The 22,957-nt window shown below is 46.7% G+C and overlaps 1 protein-coding gene across 1 annotated transcript in view; it reads left to right on the top strand.

Moving 5' to 3' along the window:
* KIAA1549 (KIAA1549 ortholog) overlaps window positions 1,810–22,957 on the top strand; it is a 131,012-nt gene continuing 109,864 nt past the window's right edge. Inside the window, exons 1-3 of the mRNA XM_018047488.1 lie at window positions 1,810–1,823; window positions 6,135–6,226; window positions 6,344–7,186. Of these exons, the coding sequence (XP_017902977.1) occupies window positions 1,810–1,823; window positions 6,135–6,226; window positions 6,344–7,186 (949 nt within the window). The remainder of the gene's footprint in view (window positions 1,824–6,134; window positions 6,227–6,343; window positions 7,187–22,957) is intronic.

Genomic DNA, 22,957 nt, shown 5'->3' on the forward strand with positions numbered 1-22,957 from the left:
TGCCAGGCTTCCCTATCCTTTACGATCTCCCCGAGATGTGTGTGTCTCATCTGTTTTCTAATTTCCACTCAAACACACAGAGATTTTAGTTAAAATACAAAAGCATTATGCTTGTGTTAAAAATGCAAATGATATAATATTATTATACTATAATCAGATGTATTACCATATAGAGTTACAAATGAATGCTCCTCTCCGTAAAAGTGAACGTTCCTCTTCAAATATTTACTCCTCAATCCCTTTCCAAATATTAGTTCTTTTCCCAGTGGGAAAACTGGGGAAAAAATAATTTCCAATCAACACACTTTTTTCCATTAATGGGATTACACTATACTGTCTTGCTTTCTCTCCTCCCTTATGAGGTATATAGATCTCACATGGAACAGAATAGAAGGTCCAAGGTAAGACCCACATATATATTGTAATAAATTTTGAAAAGGTACAAAATTGGACTTCCCTTGTGGTCTAGTGGTTAAGAATCTACCTGCCAATGCAGGGGACGTGGGTTCCATCCTTGCTCTGGGACAATTTCACATGCCGCAGGGCAACTAACACCATGTACCACAACTACTGAAACCCATGTGCTCTCGAGCCCGTGCTCTGCAACAAAAACCAACTGCAATGAGATGCCCATACATCACAACCAGAGAGTGGCCCCCCATCACAACTGGAGAAAACCAGCATGTGGCAGTGAAGACTCAGGGCAGTAAAAACAAACATTAATTAACACTATAATTAATATTACTATATTAATAAAATAAAAATTTAAAAAGTATAAATAAATGGTGCTATAAAATAATGACTTTGTACGTGAAGGGTTAACGGCAACTTCTATTTAGCAAAATATATAGAAGTTGACTCAGATGAATTGAAGAGCTAAATATAAAAGCTAAACATTATATTTCTAAAACAAAACATAGAAAATATTTGTGACCTCGGGTTAGACAAAAATTTTCTTAGGACATAGAAAGCAAAAGCAAAAATATTTACAAATTGGACCTCATCAAAGTTAAAAATGTCTGCTTTTCAAAAGATATTGTTAAGAGAAAGACAAGTTATGGACTCAAAATATTTGCCAAAATAGTTGTCTGAAAAAGAATTTGTATCCAGGATAAATAAAGATACTTACAACTTGATAATAAGAAAACAGTGCAATTATAGAATGAGTAAAAGATTCACACAGGCACTTCATCAAAAAAGAAATATTAATGGAAAATGAACACACGGAAGGTGTTCAATAATATCACTCATCAGGAAAATGCAAATTAAAGACCATAACAAAATATCACTACATGCCTACCGTGTGCGTGCTCAGTCGATCAGCTGTGTCTGACTCTTTTGCGACCCTGTAGACCATAGCCCACCAAGTTCCTCTATCCATGGAATTTTCCAAGCAAGAATACTGGAGTGGGTTGCCATTTCCTACTCCAGGGATCTTCCTGACCCAGGGATTGAACCCACATCTCCTGCATTGGCAGGTGGATTCTTTAGCACTGAGCCACCTGGGAAGCCCCACATGCCTACTAGAATGGTCCAAATTAAAATGACTGATAAAAGCAAGTGCCGACATGGACATGGAACAACTGAAACTATCATACATGGCCAGTGAGAATGTAAAATATCATATCCATTTTGGAAGACAGTTTCACGTAAAGTTAAATATATTATTAGCCACATGACCTACCAACTCAAATCCAAGGTTTTTACCTAAGAGAAATGAAAACATTGTCACACAAAGACTTGGAAGCAAATGTTTATAGCAACTGTATTCATAACAGCCAAAACAAAACAAAACTGAAAACAAGCCAAATGTCCATCAATTGGTGAGTGGATTAACAAATTGTGGTATGGCCATTCAACAGAATACTAGTTAGCAACAGAAAGGGACAAATTGCTGATATACACAACAACCTGAATGAATCTCAAAGTAAACAAAAGAAACCAGCCACAAAAGGCTACATATCATATTATTCCATTTATATATGAAATTCTGGGAGAGGCAAAGCTATAGAAATAGAAAGCAGATTGGTGGTTGTTAGGGATTGGGAAAGGGGCACGGGATAGACTGTGGGCTGGCACAAGGGAACTTTGTAGGGCAGTAGAAATGCTCTGTGTCTTAAATGTGGTGGCAGTTACTTGTTTGTCAAAAATCAGTGAGCTGTAGGTATACTTTAAAGAGGTGAATTTTATCTGATTGAATTATTTGACTGAATTTACCTGTCTGAATTAAGCTTGATTTAAAAAAGGAAAAGCAATGAAGAAAAAGAAAGGAAGAAAAAGAAGCAGAAACCAAAGCATATATATTCCCAGGTGGTTCAGATGGTAAAACGTCTGCCTGCAATGCAAGAGACCTGGGTTTGATCCCTAGGTTAGGAAGATCCCCTGGAGAAGGCAATGGCACCCCACTCCAGTACTCTTGCCTGGAAAATTCCATGGACAGAGGAGCCTGGTAGGCTATAGTCCATGGGGTCACAAAGAGTCAGACACAACTGAGTGACTTCACTTCACTTTATATATATATATATAATATATATATTATATATATATGGAATTTTCTGTACCAGATGGTGAACTGATTTTAAATTTTGATAGATAAGGTTTAATCATCCTCCGAAATGGATATGCCAATTTACACCTCCACCACTAGAATCTGAGAGTGCCTGTTTCCCCACACTCTGGCACAAATGGATATAATCAATTTTTTAAAAAGGTCTATTTGATGGTGAAAAGCCTGTGATCTTTTATACTTCAGTCATGCACTGTTAAGATCTTGTTCTAATCAGTCTCTCCACTTGCAGTCTTTTCTCTCTCCAAATCATCTTATATATTGTTAATTGAGTAATCCTTCTTGTGTTTAGTTGTAATACTATCTCAAAAAAATCATTAATGATACCCCACTTGCTTACAAAGTTAAGTCTCGACCTTTTAGCCAGGTGTTTGAGTCCTTAGACTATCCCAGCTTCTCTACTAAGTTTCTGTCTTATTTTTAGTAGAAAGTTGGACTCAAACTTCTAGCTCAATGGTTCTTACCCCTTCCGGCTTTATTGAGGTGTAATTGACATATAACAAGGTATAAGTTGAAGCTGCACAAAGTGACAATTTGATACTCAGAAATATAGTGAAATGTTTACTGCAATAAGGTTAACACAACTTTCACCTCACATAATTACTATTTTGTTGTTATGTTAAGGCTATTAAAGCTCTGTGCTCACAACTTTAAACTATTATTGATTACAATCACTTTGCCGAACATTAGATCCCTGGAACTATTCATCTTTTAACTGAAAGTCTGTACTCTCTGACCAACATCTCCCCATTTCCCTCGGTCCTTGGTAACCACCACTCTACTCTGTTTCTATGAGCTCCATGTTTTTAGATTCCACAAATAAATGAGATCATACAGTATTTGTCTTTCTTTATTGCACTTAGCATAATGCCTGTAGAAAGTGAAAGTGAAGTCGCTCAGTCGTGTCCGACTCTTTGTGACCCCATAGACTGTAGCCTACCAGGCTCCTCTGTCCATGGGATTTTCCAGGCAAGAATACTGGAGTGGATTGCCATTCCCTTCTCCAGGGGATCTTCCCAACCCAGGGCTCGAACCCGGGTCTCCCACATTGTAGACAGACGCTTTACCGTCTGAGCCACAACATCACCACTCTAATGCCTGTAAGATCTATCCATGTTGTTGCAAATAACAGGATTTCCTTCTTTTCCATGGTTTAATAATAGTCATGTGTGTGTGTGTGATTACTTTACCATTCACCTGTTGATGAGTGCTTAGGTGGTTTCATATTGGGTCTTAGTTTTGACACATGGGCTCTCTATTTGTGTCTTGCAGGGTTAGCTGAGCCATTGCATGTGATGTCTTATTCCCCAACCAGGGATTGAACCCACATCCCCTGCACTGAAGGTGGATTCTTTTTAAAAATGTTTTAAAATATTTGGCTGTACTGAGTCTTCCTTGTTGATCTGGTTTTCTCTAGTTGAGGCGAGCAGGGGCTACTCTCTAGCTGTGGTGCAAGGGCTTCTCAGTGCCGTGGCTTCTCTTGTTGGATAGCACGGGCTCTAGGGCTTGAGGGCTTCAGTAGTTGTGGCTCACAAGCTCTATCTAGCTTGGTAGCCGTGGCAAATGGGCTTAGTTGCTCCTTGGCATGTGGGATCTTCCCTGACCAGGGATTGAACCCGTGTCCCCAGCATTGGCAGGCGGATTCTCAAGCACTGGACCAGCAGGGAAGTTTCATGCCTTCAAAGCTGGGATACTATGGGACACTAGGAATCTCATTTTCCTTAGAGAGTTGGTGGCCTTGCCTCATTCCTATCGAAGTTGCAATGTCTATTTCCAATTGATGTTGATCCTTTCTTAATGGCTGGGAAAATATTTCCTTTTTCTCGAATTGACTTACAATTTGTGAGGGCACCTCCCTTCTGTCACACCCTGTCTTCTAGGGTAGGTGGAAGCCTCCTGGAGGCTGGGGCCAGATCTGAAAGGTTGAACCTCTTCACTGGGCAGGTGGACTCTCTGATTCAAATCAACAAATGGATAACAAGGGCTGACTGGTGCTATGGGCAGTGCTAAACAGGATGACATCATCTTTGAGCTTCCTATCAATTTGGCTGGAGACACGAAGCATAAATTCATAAAAGATAACATTAACAGGACAAGAACAATTTAAGAATTACCCAAGGCAGAGGTCTGTGGTCAAATGAGGTGAAATCAGAAAATGAAGATCTAGGGCTGATATCCAAGGACCAGACATGCATGGATAGGCAGTGTCTCCATCTGAGTACTAACCTGTAGATTATGAGCTGGAAGCAAGGTTTGCAAAGCTCCTTATCTATGGAGAGTGGTGATGTTGTGGCTCAGACAGTAAAGTGTCTGTCTACAATGTGGGAGACCCGGGTTCGAGCCCTGGGTTGGGAAGATCCCCTGAAGAAGGAAATGGCAATCCACTCCAGTATTATTGCCTGGAAAATCCCATAGACAGAGGAGCCTGGTAGGCTACAACCTATGGGGTCGCAAAGAGTTGGACGTGACTGAGTGACTTCACTTTCACTTTATCTATGAAGGGACGTGATCAAGTGCTAAGAAAAAGGACTGTTTATGATAAGGAGGGATTAAAAAGTACAAAACCAAATAGGAATATCAACAAAAGTTATCTTTAACCTTTATTCTCAATTATCTTCTTCCCAATTTTTAGTATATGTGCTGCCGAAGCACTCAAATATCTTCCTTGAAACTAACAAGTAGGTACGTATAGGTAGGTACCTCAGCCTTATTCTGAGCAAGGGCTATTGCTGATTCTCCAATACTCTCACCACCAGACAGGAAGTTTAGTTGTGCTGGAGCTGCAAGGCTGGGCCTAGCAGGGAAACTGGACTGGAGAGCAATCTGCATCCTTTGTGGGTGATTCACATTCTCCACAGTCCACTGTAGTTTCCTGGGGCAATACAACAGTGTCCCCAACTCACACCTTTTATAATCTGACTGGTGCAAGCATTCCAACAGGATGCCAAGATCCAAAACTGTCAATTCCGTGTCCCAAGACCTTTAATCCATGGGGCGTCCTCGGAGTTAAGACACTCCACTTGCACAGCAGGCACCAGACAAATGTTAACTCATATCCTCGCTATTCTGATCCTCGCAACCAGTCCGAAAAATCCTCTGGCATTCTCTTCCCTTCCCAAGACCACTGCTTTCTCTAAGAGAGCCTGGGCGTGCGTGGTTCTCTCCCCAGTCAGTTCAGTTCAGTTCAGTCGCTCAGTCGTGTGCGACTCTTTGTGACCCCATGGACTGCCCTGTCCATCACCAACTCCCAGAGTTTACCATAACTCATGTCCATTGAGTCGGTGATGCCATCCAACCATCTCATCGTCTGTCGTCCCCTTCTCCTCCCGCCTTCAATCTTTCCCAGCATCAGGGTCTTTTCAAATGAGTCAGCTCTTCGCATCAGGTGGCCAAAGTATTGGAGTTTCAGCTTCAGCATCAGTCCTTGCAATGAATATTCAGGACTGATCTCCTTTAGAATGGACTGGTTGGATCTCCTTGCAGTCGAAGGGACTTTCAAGAGTCTTCTCCAACACCACAGTTCAAAAGCCTCAATTCTTCGGCGTTCTGCTTCAATTCGATTCTGTAGGCGCCTCCTGCAGGCCTACTACGTGCGCGATTTGCGGGCTTCCCGGGCGCAGAGCATCCTGTCTGTTCCTTTCCCAGTCACCTGGTCCGGAGGCAAGACCTGCAGGCGGGAGACAGGATGGGTAGGGCTGTGCGCGCGCTCTCCTCTACTGCACGTCGGACTCTTGGAAAGGGGCCGCCGATTTCTCCTTCGTTTTGTCCCCACTGCAGCCCCGAAGGCTGTCCTACCAACGCAGGAGCCCCAGTCACACCTGCTGCCCCGCACCGACTGGAGCCAGAGGAGGAACGAGAGGCCCGCCGCGCTCGCGCTGGCCAGGTTTTCCGGCTCTGACCCCTCCTCGCGGCGCCCCCTCCCTCCGGGCTCCCCCGGGGAACTGGACGCCGGGCCACCAGGGCGGCGGGACCCGGCGTTCGGTGCGGGTCCGGGCGGCGCCGGCCGCCCCCTGGTCCCAGGCCTCCCGCGTCCCGCGCGCCCCCTCCCAGGAGGCGGATCCCGGGGGCGGGCCGGGCTCGGGCCTTGCGCCGCGCAGCCCCCGCGCGCCCGCTCCCGCCGCCTGGCTGCCCCTCAGGCAGGTTCCCGGCCGGCCGGGAGGTGGTGCTCGCCTCCCCGCGCCCGGGCCCGCGCGTTGCCGGGCAGCGCCTCGGAGCCTCCGAAGGGGGCGGAGCGGCGAGGCCGGCGTGCGGCTGGCAGCCCCCGTCCGTCCGCGGTTCCGGCCCCCGGCCCGCCCCCGCCTCGCCGGCCTCTCTCCGCGCCGGTGCGCGGCGCCCCGTCCCAGCCGCCGCCGCCGCAGCGGCCGCCCCTCCCGGGCCTGAGAGTGCAGAGCCGCGAGGCCGGGCCGGGGCGCCGGCCGGGACTGCCGGGGGCGCGGCGCCGACGCCGAGGCGCGGCCATGGAGGGGAAGACCCGCGCCGGGGTCGCGCTGGTCCCGGGGCCGAGCGGCCGCGGGCCTTCCGCCCGCCGCGCCCGCCGCCGCCGCCGCCGCCGCTCCGGGCTGCTGCTGCTCCCTGGCCTCTGGCTGCTGCTGCTGGCCCGGCCGACCTCGTGCGCCCCAGGTAAGCTCCGCGGAGACCCTCCGGCGCGACCCTGCCTTTCCTTTATCGCTGCTCTTTTCAAAATCTGGCTTTCCCCGCCCATCCTCTTTTATTCTCCACCGCTCCCTCGCCCTCCTTTCTGGAGATGCTTTTCAATTCTCGTTGGGCCCAGCAGATAAAGGCACGGAAAAAATAATACGAAAAAGCAAGCAGATTCTGGCCAATCTTGCCAAAAGTCTGCAAAGCTTATTCTGCTATACACAGAGCCTGAGGCGGATCTGGCGGCTTCATCTCAGAATGTGTCTTTATTTTCCCCTGCAAAACGCAGGCACTGGAATTGTATTTATGCATGGCTGTATGAATTTGGTTACAGCAAATTCGGGGAAATACTTGATGGTCGGGGCTAAAGGGTACATTTGGTGTGTGTGCTTTAAAACAGTGTTGCATTACTCTGGGTGGCCCTGCGTCCCCCAGATGCAGGCAGCTGGCCGTGTCCCCCAGTGCACCAGGACACAAAGAACATTCAAAGAATATCTCTTGGAAAGAGCCCTGGCCATGGATCTTTCCAGGGAAATAGCTATTGCTGTTACTTCTGCAAAGGCATTGGTACAACAGAGTACTATTGAAAATATTGTGATTCTTAAGTGTCAGGGCATGAAAAGAGTAAGGGTTGTTTATAATAGAGGCAGTTTACTGACAGCGTGGAATTAAGAGGCATGATTTATGAAGAAGCATGTGGGCGGGTTTTGTTGTTGAGGAAATGATTTAATTCATATTGCTCCTCTGAAATGTTTATTTGTCCACCCTGAGCATACATGTAGGATGGTCTGCAAACCATCTCTGAGCTGACATGATGCAAGCCGGTGATTGCCCCAGCGCGCGCTTGTGCGCGTGCACACACAGACACAGACACACACACACACACACACAAGCGCGCACACGCACGACCACTTTGGGGGCAGAAAAGGTGGAGTGAGCAGTGTGCAGAGCGGCTGCACGCTGAACAAAACCAGAAAGCTGTGGAAGCAGCTCCAAACCCTCCCTTCTGGTGGGAGCAGTTCCAGGGGACCGCCAAGTGGCTCTGGGAGGAAATGGAACACGTTTGAAGGTGTCCCTGGACCTCACTGTTGGAATTATAACCAGTGCCACATAGAGGATGGGACACAAAAGCACAGGAAGGGACTTGAGGGATCACAGACGGGAACTGCTCCTCTTACTGAAGAGGAAATTGACACATAACTGACTTGCTCAAGGTCACAGGCTAGTTGGTGCAGAGTCCTCTGTTTTCCATTCGCCTCATGGCGCTTAACCTGTGAACTTAGGCACACCTGAGACCACCTCATAGCTTTCCCATAGCTGGGTGGAACCCTGCTCAGGGAGCCATAGCAGAACCAGGGGGACAAAATGGGTCTCTTTCGGGCATTTGAAAGAGACTGCGCTGCCTGACCCAGTGCCTCAGCTCTCAATCTGGTTCCTGTGTATTCTAGCCTGTGTGTCCAGAGAAATGGAGATCCTAGGTTTTTCGTGAGAAGAGGTAATCATCAAGTGGACTCTTGGCTTTAGTCAAGCAGTAAAGCCCATCTGATACTGATGGATTCATCTGCTATGGAACATGGCAAACTGATTGTTTCCATTTACTGAGTGCGTCCTGTGTGCCAGGCGCCGCATTTTATATACATGATCTGATACTCTGTGAGTTAGGCATTGTTATGCCCATTTTACAGATGAGAATACTAAGGCTCTTGATAAATTTAAAGTAAATGGAGCTGTTTGTATTGTCCCTCCATAATTTTCTCTTCTCTAGTCTTTTCCTGTTCCCTGTAACCTCCAATGCAAACATTAAATGCGGAGACTTGAAAGTCATTTTATTTCCGCTCTAGAGCCAACATCGCGGAAGCAGAGACTTCATCCTTTCTCTGGTTGGTGTATTGGGCCCCTCTGGTTTGCACAGCTGCTTCTAGGCTGCGTCATAGGATGGGAACTGAAGAAGGGGAGGACATAGTGCCTGTCCTCAGGGACCCTGTTGGGACCCAAAGTAGCTCATAAGCAAGAGACCTCACGTGGGCTGTCCCCGAGCAGGAGAGTCAGCAAGGGAAACAGCTTCCCAGGGAAGATCTCTTAAAAGGTGGAACCGATCCTCTGGAAGGCTGAGAGAGTGATAGTGGTGGAGGGTGGTTTCCTAATGTAGGACACCTGGGCATGGTGAGTGGCATGTGACCCTGAGGAGATGCTGCGTTTCAGTTGTTTGGCCCACATCTTGCTCTGTGCCACTAGGACCCTTGGGCTTCTCGTCCTGAGTGTTGTATTTTCCCAACTGGAGTGGGGCTGGAGGAGGCTATGCCAAACCCTGCTGTGCTGGTTCTCTTCCTGAAGAGTAAGTGGCACTAGAAAGTGTGTCTTTCTCCTGCCTTGGGTCTCCTAGGTTAGGCACTTGTTCCTTCTGTGGCTGCCTATAGACTCTCTCCTCCTTCCACAGGTTTGTCTTTCCTTGGTAACTTTGTTAAATGGAATCTGCCCTCCAGTTATCCCCATTTATTTCTGTCTTTATGTAAATTTCTGTGTCTTATTGATTTCTTGTCTATTTCTGTTTTATTCAGCATTTTGAATGTGCCCTTTTTTTTTTGTTGTTTGGTTTGTTTAAACATTTATAAGTTTGGTCTTGATGGTTCACTGTTGTGGAAACAAGATGTAATGCTTTGGACTTGTTTTTGAATGGAGTGCTTTAAGAATCCTACATCCCCGATGTAAAAAGAAAAGATTGTATCCCATTTCTTCATTTTATTCAGGGGTAAGTCTTTCTTAAGATAATAGTTATTATGAAAGTGAAACTTTGAAAATTATTGGAAGGTACAGATAACAGGTATCCTTAATCCCACAATCTATAGCCAACTCTGTAAATAACTTTGTCTTTGCTTTGTTAACATTAAAAAAAATTGAATTTATGTATTTACTTTTTTCACTCAATATTTAACTTAAGCATTTCCCTATTCATGAAATATTGTTTGCAAACACAGTTTCCATCCTAATAATTTACTCAATTATCCTTTTATTATTTCCAGCTTTTTTTTTTCCTGTTATAAATAATGCTGTGATGAATAGGTATGTAGGTAAGGCTTTGTCTAGATTTCTTTGTGTGTGGGCTCTTTTCCCCCTTTATAATACATTTCCAGAAGAGAAATTAGACTATTTTTAGATCTAAATCCACCAGCCTGGATCTTTGCATATTTTGTTTGGTGTGCTGGGTGTCTAATACGTGTCTCAGTAGGTGGTTGTTAAAGGAATCAGCTTCTGTAGTTCTGAAATTACCCCAAGCAGTCTATGCAGTTTACTGTTTCACTTCATCACCACCAGCATTATTACTTTTAAAACTTGTTAAATTTGTAACACATTGCTTTAATTTTTTATTACTTTTGAGTTGAATATTTTTTGTTTATTTTGTTTTTGTAGTCTGTGAATTTTCTGTTTTTGCTTTTTTATCCATGATATATATGTATAGTTTAGTCACTAAGTCATGTCTGACTCTTTTGTGACCCTGTGGACTGTAGCCAGCCAGGCTCCTCTGTCCTTGGAATTTCCCAGGCAAGAATACTGGAGTGGATTGCCATTTCTAGGTGATCTTCCCAACCCAGGAATCCAGCCCTCATCTCTGATGAGGTAGGTTCTTTATCACTGAGCCACCTGGGAAGCCCAATATATATGTATACACACATATATATGTAAATTTTTTTTAAGATAGCAACTGTTTTTTTCCCCTCCTTTTTGTTGTATTCTCCCCCTCCTAATGGATTTTCCTTTAAATTTTATATAGTCTTGAAATTTAATTATTTTAGTTAGCAAAATCTGCCATTTTGTTTTTTCATTGCGTGTATGCCTAATGGCATGTTAACTTTTTATCTTACTTAATGCACTGTTTTATTATGAACAATTTCAGTTGAATATTTGCTATACTTCTTGAGTGGTGTAGTAGCCTATAAGCGAAGACTTAGATAAATGTTCCGAAGGTGTGATCCCTAGACCCCCTGCATCATCATCATCCTTTGGGGACTTGGGGGTGCTTGTTAAGAATTTAGGTTTCTGTGGCTCTCCCTTCACCTACATTAGAATCTTTGGTGTTAGTAACTGGGAATCAGCTTATTTTTAGGCACTTCGACTTTTGGAACTGCTGATCCAGATGCCATAAACCCCTAGTTGAAAGTTGATGGCGTATGGGCAATATTCCACTTAATATCTTGCAATTGTCTTTTCACTATTGGAACAATTGATTTAAAACCATGACGTTGAAACTGTTTGGGATTCTATCTTGTTTGCTTGGTTGTCTCTGGGTTGAGAATCAAAGGGCACGGAGGACGTCATTTTAAATCCTCACCTCCCCAGCCCCTTGGGAACAGCTGCTGCAGTCTTTGTCAGGAAATGCCTCATTTAATCCTGAAAACAGAGCCCAGCCAGGGGTTGTGAAAAGTCACAGGGGACCTGGGAGCCACAGGTTTTTCTCTCAGTGCCCTGGGTGCTAGAGGCAGCTAATTACTGTAATTATAATTACACTAGGTTGATTTTCCCAGCTAGGAGATGCTGTTCTCACTGATCTAATTTGTTTCCAAGTTGTGACCACCCACCTTTCATCTGCGGGCTTGCAGTGACATGATTTCTCTTTCATGTGCTTAGGCAGCATGATTTGTTGGAAAGCACACCAAACTGAGTTAGCAGACCTGAGTGTGCTCTTCTCAGCCGATGACTTGCTGTGTGACTGTGGACAGGTCGCCCTGTGCTGGGTTATCTCATGGGTGTAAGAAGGGGTCACTGAGATGATGTCTCAGTACCCTTTAGCTCGTCTGTTTCAGGTCCAAGGTTGGATGCCTTGGGATGCATGTGTGATAGCAACTGTCCTGCTTCTACTGAATGTCTGTGTCACCATCTCACTGTCCTGAAGATGTTCTAGCCTAGTGACCTACTGAAGGCCATTGTGTTCAGTTCTTAAAAAAAAAAATACTCTTCCCTCCTGCATCCCCACCCCCAGGACACCCACTGTGTTAATTTTCTCACGAGCCCCTGCATCCTAGGTCCCTACTCCCAGCCCAGCTCATAAACCTCCTACTGAGAGTACAGGCTGTGGACTCAGACTTGGGGGATCTTGAGAAAAACAGGAGGCCCTACAGACGCAAAGAGGGCGGGAGGTGACCAGATTTGCCACTTATTGACTTCATGGGGTTGATGGAGATTTAGAAAACATATATAGACTTCATAGGTTATGTTCATAGGCATCATTGAAGAATCAGTAAAGAAGTGGTTGAAAATTTAAGAACGAGTAGAAGCACATAGAATCTCCAGTGGCTTCAGACGGTAAAGCATCTGCCTACAATGTGGGAGACCCGGGTTCGATCCTTGGGTCGGGAAGATCCCCTGGAGAAGGAAATGGCAACCCACTCCAGTACTCTTGCCTGGAAAATCCCATGGATGGAGGAGCCTGGTAGGCTGCAGTCCACAGGCTCGCAAAGAGTTGGACATGGCTGAGCACATAGAAGTAACTGAAGGATATTTCTCCAAAGTGAAGAAGTTCCTTTGGGCAGGCAGGCTTAAAATAGCTCATGTAGGAGAGAAATAATAATGGGAGAAGGAACTGGAGGGGACTGGTGGGAGTGAAGCCTGAGGCGACGGGAGATAGCGGTGGTGTTGCCAGGGCACATGTGATGGCGTTTGTCCGGTAGCATCTGACAGGCTGTGTGGGGCCAGGGGAGGGGGGCAGTTGGCTTGAGCCAGGGTGGGGAATCTTGGGCAGATGTAGTCAAGAGCCAAGGGGAGTGGGGGGATTTGTGAAGACATGGTCGGGTGGTGAGGTGCAGAGTTTGGGCTGGATGAGGAAGGAAGGGGAAGAGGAGGGGAGAAAGACTGAGAAAGGGGGTCCGGGGAGATCCCAGATAGCAGCGAGGTGGGAGGCGGGCTGGAGGGATGGCGGTTTCAGAGGTGAATCGGCGCTGGTGTTGGTCTCGGTTAAGGGTGTGGGGTGTGGCTGCAGGGATCGGTTGTCGGAGTGGACCGTGAATGCAGGCTCTGGGTGGATCCTCTGTGGGTGCCAGGTTCGCCAGGAGTGAGTTGAGAGAACCGGGAGCTGGGCACTGAGTCCTCAGTGAATGAAGGGCTGTGACCACCGGGGCCAGGGAGGAAGCGGCCCTTTAGTCTCTCCACCCCTCTCTCCATCACCACTGCCCCGTCCATGCTCCCGTCCTCTTCTCCCCCGTTCCTGCTCTGGCTCCAGCCAGTTCATCTCCCCACTTGCTCAGGTCACATCATCACTTTCTCGCTGAAACACCTGGGGGGCTCGCAGGGTTTCATGCTCCTTCAAGTCCGAGTCCACAGCCTGGGCGCTCAGGAGGAGGCTTGTGACCCGGGTGGGAGCAGGGAAGTAGGAGGGGGGCGTTCACGTGAACGTGCACACGGTGCAGGGTCTCCAGAGCGCTTGTGCCGGAAAGGGCCAACGAGAGGGGGAAGTGACAGGATCTGACGCCTGAAGGTCTCCCTCCTGAGATCCTCCATGGTTTCAACCTCGGGAGGCACTTGAGGATGACTGGCTGGCGGGGGGCAGGCAGGGGCCCCCAGTGCCGGTGAGGAGGGGCTGGGCTGGAAGGGGCGATGAGGGTGGGAGCGAAGGCTCCCGGGCTTTGGGGGGGGACGCAGCGGAGAGTGGAGGAGAGCTGGAGCTAGGTGGTGGGGGGACAGAGGTGGGCTGAGGAGCGGGTGACCGTTCCTGGGGATGGTGGGCCAGGACCTCTGCTGAGAAGAAGGCAGGTATGAGAGGGGACGGCGAGTGTGAGGAAATAACGCTGGTTTGTGGCGGGAAGCCGAGAGGAGGCGAGTGGACGAATGGCCAGGCCTCAAATGGTGTGGGTGGCAGGTGGGAGGCTGTCTCGGCAGTGGGTGAGGCGGGCACCATCCGCCTGCCTTTCCTGGTGGCCCCGGGGGCTGGACATGCACGGTGACAGCTCCCCTGGGCGGTGGGTGGCCCGTCCTGCCCGGGAGTCGGGGCCGGACAGGGGCTCCCGCTCTTGGTGCCGGGCAGGTGTTGGCCGCCCTGTGGAGTCCTGGGGAAGCCCTCCAGCTCCATTCTTTGCTCTCGTGTCGGGGCAGGCGGAGGGAGCCCTTCCTTACCGTGGTGCCGGGATTCACTTTGGAGCCACACAGCCTGAAGGGCCGTGTAAACACGGCCGGGAAGCCTCTGTAGAGGGATGCCTCACGCGCACACACAGCTAACGGGGAGCCCAGGAGACAGGAGTGAATTGTGGGGGGCGATGGCTAGGCCTTTGCTCCTGCAGGCTACGGGGCATGGAGCGGTCCCCAAAGCTCCCTGGGAGAGTGTGAGGAAGGCCCTTGCCCAGGTCTGCTTGGATCTATGGCGTATACCATAAGTCCAAGTCCACGTTTAAGTCCAAGTGGTGCTAGTGGTAATGAACCTGCCTGCCAGTGCAGGAGATGTAAGAGTCTCAGGTTCGATCCCTGGGTCGGGAAGATCCCCTGGAGGAAGGCACGGCAACCCACTCTAGTATTCTTGCCTGGAGAATCCCGTGGACAGAGGAGCCTGGTGGGCTGTGGTCCATAGGAGTTGCAGAGAGTTGGACACGAGAGGGACTTAGCACACTCAGGTTTGAGAAGCTCTGGCCTCATCAGTGTGTCCTTGAGGATGGGTACATTTCCCAGACTTGGTTTCACCTATCAGTAAGGAGTCTTTAACTGGTAAAAATTCAGGTTTTAACTTGGTTGGGAAGCAGGGAAGGAGCAGCAGCAGGTTCAGAACTGGGCTGGTGTCTGGCAGGTCGTGTAGCTCAGAACCGCCCCTGCTCCTTGTTTCCCCTCAGCCTGGGCATGTTTGGAGGCCTTTCGCTCCACCCTAGGTTGCCCTGCACTGATCTTGAACCACAAGGATTCCAGGAGCACCTGGAGGTGGCTGAAGGAAACAAGTGTCAAAAGCTAGGCGAAGGTGGAAGCAGCTCAGATGTCCATCAACAGACATAAACAAAATGCGATCTGTCCACACAAGGGACTAAGTATTCCTTCTTACAAAAAAATGGAAGTTCTAACTCAGGTTGCAACATGGATGGACCTTGACATTAATGCTAAGTGAAATAAGACAGTCACAAAAAAGACAAAATACCATGAGATTCCACTTGTATCTAGAGTTGCCAGAATTGCGGAAACTGAAAGTAGAGTGGAGCTGGCCAGGGGCAGAGGGAAGGAGGGCAGGGGGAGCTGTGCTCAGTGGGTGCAGAGTTTCACTTTTGCAGGATGAAAAGCGTTCTGGAAACGGGTTGTACAACCTTGTGAATGTACTAAACACTATGGTAAATTGTATGATACGTGGGTTTTTTTTAAATTGCAATTAAAAAAAAACCCAGAAGTGAGGCTGAATGGGAACTAGCTGGTCAGGTAGCAGGAGTGAACAGTTGTCAGAGCTGGGATCCACAGTGGCCTAGGGCAGGGCCAGAGCACAGGACAGGTGCTGGCTGACACAGGTGACTAGCAGAGGCCAGACCTGATGGGGACAGGTCGGCAGCTGGTGGCTAGGACAGCAGTCACATTCCCTGCTCTTGGCCCTAAGGCACCATCGGGGATCTCCAGGCTTCTCAGCCTCAGGACTGATTCACCTCACCTCACGTTCCTAGGTGGCGCTAGTGGTAAAGAACCTGCCCGCCCGTGTAGGAGATGTAGGAGTCACGGGTTCCATCCTTGGGTTGGGACCATCCCCTGGAGGAGGGCATGGCGAACCCACTCCAGTATTCTTGCTTGGAGAGTCCCATGGACAGAGAAACCTTGTGGGCTTTGGTCTATAGGGTCGCAAAGAGTCGGACACGAAAGAAGTGACTAAGCGAGCACCTTCACCTTATACTCTGTCTCTTATCTCACCTTTCACCTCATGTCACCTCACCTCAAAGCTTCTCACCTCATTTGTCACCTTCCACTTTCACTTCACTTTTCACCTCTCAACTCCCCCCGTTTTGTTGGAGGATAGGCTGGGGACAGGGCTGGGAAGGGGTTGAAATTTTCAGCCTGGGCCAGGATAGAGTCTTAAGAATTTATAAAGCCAGATTCTTCTTCCTTGCCCTTGGCATTGGGCTTTTAAATATTTGGATGCATTTTCAGACTTACAATAGCCTTATTATTATTATTTTTTCTATTCTGATTACACAAACAGTATGTGTTTATTGAACTAATCTGTACTTACTGTTCTCTGTGCCTGGAACATTCTTATCTCAGCTGTGATCTCCATGGTTTACGGGCGCCCCTTCCTTCAGGTCTGTGCTCAGATCTCACATCATCAGAGATGCCGTCCCTGACTCTGTTTTAAAGAAACAGCAGCCCTTCCTGAAATCCTTGCGCCTGACCCTGTCTTGGTGGCCTCCATGGTGCTTGTCACCACCTTCCACGTGTCTGCTTCTTCTGTCTCCCTCCACTAGAGAGTAAGCTAGGCTGGGCCAGCCTTGCTCTGTTTTGTCCTGTGTTGTTTCTCTGTGTAGCAGATCCTTCTTGAGTGCCTACTCTGTGCAGACCTTGTACTGGGCCCTGCGGATGCCTCTGTGAACAAAGGTGATTTCATGGCATGTTACTTGTTGGTAAATGCCAACAAGTAATGGAGCAGGTAGAGGGCTTGGGAGCGAGGGATGGAAGTGGGAGTCCAGTGGCGAGGGAGGCCTCGTTGAGCCCGTGACTGTGTTAATTGCTGGAGCCGCCATAATGAAAGGCCACAAAAATGGCAGCTTAAACAGCAGGAATTGATTGCAGCCCCGTGCTGGACGCTAGAAGTCCCCTGTCTGCAGGGCTGCAGCCCTCTGAAGGCGGGGGGTGGGAAGGGTCTGTCCTGTCCTCTCTCCTGGATCGTGGCGGGCCTTGGCTTGTGGCAGCGTCCAGTCTTCACGTGGGGCTCTCCCTGTGTTCAGATTTCCCCTTTTTGTAAGGACAGCCATTGGATTGAGGACCCACCCTACTCCAATATGACTTCCTCTTAGCTTCTTACATCTTCAGTGACCCTGTTTCCAAATAAGATCACATCCTGAGGTACTCGGGGTTAGGACTCCAACCTGTGAATTTGGGGACAGGGGACATGGTTCAACCTGTGACAGTTGCATTTACTCTTAAGATTTGAAGGAGGCCAGGGGACCAGCCAGCTAGGTCTTTGGGGGACAGTGTTTCCTGTGGATGAAGCAATCAGTGTGCAATTGTCCGGGCAATGGGGAATGGGAAGAAAGCTAATGTGCCCAAGGCAGAGAGGGTGAAGGTGAGGAGTAGGGGGCAGGGGCTCAGGTGTGGGAGAAAGTAAGTGTTGGGTGGAGCATCGTAGGTGTCACAGGACTCATCATCGCCCCCAGGTAAGGTGAGAATTAGAGGAGTGATGTGATGAGGCTTAACATGTCAGATTTATGGCAATTAAATGCATTCTTTTAGTATAAAAAGATGAAAGAAAGTGAAAACCACCCCAGATCCCTCCACTCAGAGATAACCACTATGCCACTCTGGTCTCTCCGTTCAGACTTTTTTTTTTTTAGCATGTGTAAGCCCACACACGTGAAGGAATGGTACTGTCTTCTAGTGTTGCTGGCTGACTTGCTTTTTATCACTTCACACTTGCTCATAGAATCTTCTTGTCAGGAAATACAGGTTCACATCATGATTTTACCCGATGCTGTGGATGTTCTATACTTTATTTAAGCGGTTCTCTGTTGATAGATAATTACATTGCTTTCAGCTTTGGTGTGATTAAAAAACACTGCTATGAGCGTCTTTGTATGTCTATCTTTATGCACTTTTCTAATTATTTCCTCAGGATAAATTCCCAGAAATAGAACTGCGGGACTAGACAGTATTCACGTATTAAATTTTAATATATATTACCAAATTGGTCTCTCAAAAGGTTGAAGCAATCAGCATTCTCCCTAGCAGTGACTTGAGTGCCAGTTTTACTCCACCTTTTTATAATACAGGCTATTCCCAATCTTAATTATTTTTACCAAAATCGTAGGTAAAAAACATCTCCTTTAAAGTTGCACTTCCTTGTTTGTTAGTAGGCACTTAGGCCTTTGTTTTTTTTTTGTTTTGTTTCTTAAAGACTTTTTTTTTTTGATATGGACCATTTAAAAAGTCTTTATTGGCCATCTGTGGCCCCTCACCAGCCCCCTGCCTGTGTCAGATGTCCTAGCTCTGAAGGCCAGCCCAGGGCTCAGCACATATGGGAAGGTGCTCACCAAATAGTGGTTAAGAGAAATGAAGGAGGCAGGCTTTTGAAAGTTAGGACATTATGTGAAGGTGCCATTTTTTTTTTTTAACACTAGCATATTAAAAATTTTTTAAAGTTTCAGAAAGTTAAAATTCATGTTGTGAACCCATATTCCATATCCTCCAACGCAGAGGATAATTATTTTCTTAATACCAAGTGACATTTTCTTATTGCATTTCCTTTTGTATCCTGTCTTGGATCATATCCTTGTGGTTTTGATAATATTTCTACTTTGTTTTTGACTATACTGTTTTTCTGTGGCTTGTTTCTGACAGCAGAGTGTGTGGGTTGTTACACATCCTCTTTGTTAATAAATTGGTGTATGCCGCTGGTTTAAAATCAATTTCTCATTAACTTTGAAATTTTGGTGGGAGGCAGTCGAGGCCTTAAAATTAATACGTTGTTTGAAACCCAGCCTGTGCACCGAGCTGCCCTACTTTCATTGTTTTCTATGCCCCTTGAGCCTTTTCAGTTCTTAATAAAACACAGTGTATTCATACCTTAAGGTATTGTCTGGGTCTGGCTTTAAAGTTTAACCTTCTAAATAATTCCCAGAAATCTTAGGCCTGAAACTGTTTTACTTATTTTTTACTGAGAGTTTTTATTAACTTTGACCATTGACATCTTTCAAGTTCCTCTTCTCCTTCTTCCAATTTAGGGTTCAGCTCCTCATGAGAACAAAGCTACATATACTTGTAGAAAATGTATTCCGTCCGTCAGGATAAACGAGTTGTGCTGCAGAAACAACCCTCAAAATTCAGTGGCTTTCATTCTGTGCATTTGACTGCACCATGCTGATTTTACCCTTTACCTCTTTCCTGCACCTTTTGACTTTTGTCTGGTTCTAGAAATTTTGCTTTCTTGGTTCCTATGTTAGTTTCCGTCTTCATCTTGGGTTTTCCAGTGCATGTCTGGGGTAAACCAGATGTATGGAGGTTCCCTTTATTTTACACATGCATACGCTATTCAGCTAACTTTTTTTTTTTTTGCCATGCCACACCAGCTGATGGAATTTTAGTTCCTCAACCAGGAATTGAGCCCAGACGCTTGGCAGTGAGAGGGTGGAGTCCTAACCATTGGACTTCCAGGGGAATTCCCTCAGCTAACATTTTTTTGGAGCACTCACGGCCACTTGTGGAATGTGCTAGCCGTGAGGATATTCAGATAGACATGACAGTCAGTCATGGCCCCAAGGAACTCTGTCCAGTAGGAGAGAGAGTCCTGTACATAAATGACCATCCAGCAGTGTGCTGAGTGCTATAACAGAAGACTGCAATGGTGATACAAAGACGTCAGTAACTGGTGGTAAACGCAGGGCTGAAGAACTGTGGGATATTCTGTTTTAAGATGGGATTACATGCTTGTAGTGCCGAAGGGGAGCATTGTTTCAGTTATCTCTTGTTGCATAACAGCTCACCCCAACATTGAGTGGTTTAAGACAATAATGGTATTTTATTTCTAGTGATTCCTGTGGGTCAGGAATTTGGACAGGGCTCAGATGGGCGATTCTTCTACTCCATGTAGCCTGGACTGTGGTCGCTGACTTGGCTTGTGGTTGGTACTGGAACTGGGCTGGAAGGTCCAAGAGGGTTTCCCTCACCTGTCTAGTATTTTTATGCTCTTCCACATACCCTCCTGCTCTCTTCCCATGTGGCTGTCGTGGGCTTCCTCAAAATGTAGTGGTCTCAGGATGGTAGGACATCATATTTGGCTTTCAATAGGGATAAAGCAGAAGCTGCCAGTTCACTTAAGATCTGGGGCTTGAAAGTTCCCCTGGTGCATTCACCTGGTCAGAACAAATCAGAAGGCCAGCCAAGATTCAAGAGGCAGTAGGGAAGAGAAGCTAACCACTGGTAGATGGAATAGCATATGCTTATGAATTGATGGTGGTCATCAAGATTATCTACCACAAGCACAAATTGTTTGAGGATAAAGGAGGAAAAGGTAAAATCCCCAGGGCAAGTTCTCAGAAGAGACACAAGTAAATTATAAAAGCAATAGCAATTATAATAACTTGTTCGTCATTCAGTCGCAAAGTTGTATCTGACTCTTTGTGACCCCCATGCAGCATGCCAGGCTTCCTGTCCCTCAGTATCTCCCAGAGTTTGCCCAAGTTCATGTCCACTGAGTCAGTGATCCTATCTAACCATCATATCCTCTGCTGCCCCATTATAATAGCTAACTCATGAGAAACACTGGACTGGAAGAAGCGCAAGCTGGAATCAAGATTGCCGGGAGAAATATCAATAACCTCAGATATGCAGATGATGCCACCCTTATGGCAGAAAGTGAAGAGGAACTAAAAAGCTTCTTGATGAAAGTGAAAGAGGAGAGTGAAAAAGTTGGCTTAAAGCTCCACATTCAGAAAGCTAAGATTATGGCATCTGGTCCCATCACTTCATGGCAAATAGATGGGGAAACGGTGGAAACAGTGTCAGACTTTATTTTTTGGTGCTCCAAAATCACTGCAGATGGTGACTGCAGCCATGAAATTAAAAGACACTTACTCCTTGGAAGAAAAGTTATGACCAACCTAGATAGCATATTGAAAAGCAGAGACATTACTTTGCCAACAAAGGTCCGTCTAGTCAAGGCTATGGTTTTTCCAGTGGTCATGTATGGATGTGAGAGTTGGACTGTGAAGAAAGCTGAGTGCCAAAGAATTGATGCTTTAAAACTGTGGTGTTGGAGAAGACTCTTGAGAGTCCATTCTAAAGGAGATCAGCTCTGGGTGTTCTTTGGAAGGAATGATGCTAAAGCTGAAACTCCAGTACTTTGGCCACCGCATGCGAAGAGTTTACCCAATGGAAAAGACTCTGATGCTGGGAGGGATTGGGGGCAGGAGGAGAAGGGGATGACAGAAGATGAGATGGCTGGATGGCATCACCGTCTTGATGGACATGAGTGTGAGTGAACTCCGGGAGTTGGTGATGGACAGGGAGGCCTGGCGTGCTGCGATTCATGGGGTCGCAGAGAGTCGGACAAGACTGAGCGACTGAACTGAACTGAACTCACATTTAATGTGCATTTACCCTGTGCTAGGCATTCTTCTAGCCACTTGACATGGATTAATAGTATTATTTTGTCCTGGAACAACTCTGTCAGCTACAACTATTAACTCCATTTTTCAGATGAGGAAACTGATACACAAGAAGATGATGTACCTCACCTTAGGTCACGCAGCTACTAACTGGGAGGGGAGGGATTCGAACTCCGGGGCACTCTTGGACAGGAAGACTAGTGCTGCTTCCACTGAGACAGATGGACTGGAAGGAGTGATGGGTACAGGTGTGGGTGGGTGCAGGTGAGGGGTGTGAGGATGATGCTGTGGAGGAACTTAGTGTTGGATTGCCTCTTTTTTTCTTTTTGATGGTAGGATGGTCATCGCTTCAGTGTGATGGGGCAGGGGCAGGTTGAACTTTGTGCAAAAGGTGTTTTTTAAGTGTAGTGTCTGTGGATCACAGCAGCAAGAGCAGAGCAGAAAGCTATAAGGCACATCGTCTGTACTCTCTCCCATGCCACGGAGTTCCAGGGGTCAACTCTTCTTCTCCTGGACCTGGTAACCCCATCAGCCTTTGACAATTGAGGTTGGGACATCACTCTAATTCCTGCTTTGATTCACCATATCCTGGATTAACTTTTGAAGCCTCTGACCAGACCAGATCTTATCCCTGTCAGGGAACTGGCAGTCTTTTCCATCTTTGCCCTCTAGTCCTGAGCACTGACCCGGTACAACACAGCTGTGACATTGTTGAAAATTGTTAGTGCTGGAGTGTTTGAAGATGGGTCACGTCGGGCTCAGAGACACAGTTCCTACCCAGGTGCCCCGTGATCACCACATACCCTTTGACCCTGCAGTTGAGCTTTTTGGAATTTACAAAGTTATAATTCTTTGACCGTAACACTTACATAATTTTATAAAGAGATTTGTTAATGGCTCCTCTAATTAAGAAAGTTTCTAATTTAACAGAAGTTTAAGTCTTATTTTGTAAACAAGCTTTCAAGATACATTTCATGCTGAAATAATTGATAACCAACGTCAAGGTTAAAGATGGTCATAACAATGATTACATATTTTCCGTTTATAAAATCAGGGTTCTAACTGCAGGCTTTTTATGGGAAATGAACACAAAGACCCTGTGCAGATTGGGCCTCTCAGCCACACACCCTCACTCCCTGTTTCCCACGGTGGGATCCCTGTTAGAGTTAGTCATCTGTATTCCATAGGGCTCAGCACTAGTAAATGAATGAGGAATTATCATCACTAGTGCTTATTTATTTATTACTTTTTTATTAAATTGTTTTTATCATTGGTACTTTTTCTAGTTGTTTATGGTCATGATTTCTGGTAGTCTTAGTTTTGATAGGTGGCTCATTGCCCAGAGGGAATAAATGAATCTACAGCAGGCTTTTATAATACTACTTAAGGTTGTTTGGTTAAAAAATAATGGATTAGAGGGACTTCCCTGGTGGTCCAGTGGTTGAGACTTTGTATTTCCAGTGCAGGGGGTTGCAGGTTGATCCCTGACTGAGGAGCT

The sequence above is a fragment of the Capra hircus genome, chromosome 4, assembly GCF_001704415.2.
Source record: "Capra hircus breed San Clemente chromosome 4, ASM170441v1, whole genome shotgun sequence".
Lineage (NCBI taxonomy): Eukaryota > Metazoa > Chordata > Mammalia > Artiodactyla > Bovidae > Capra > Capra hircus.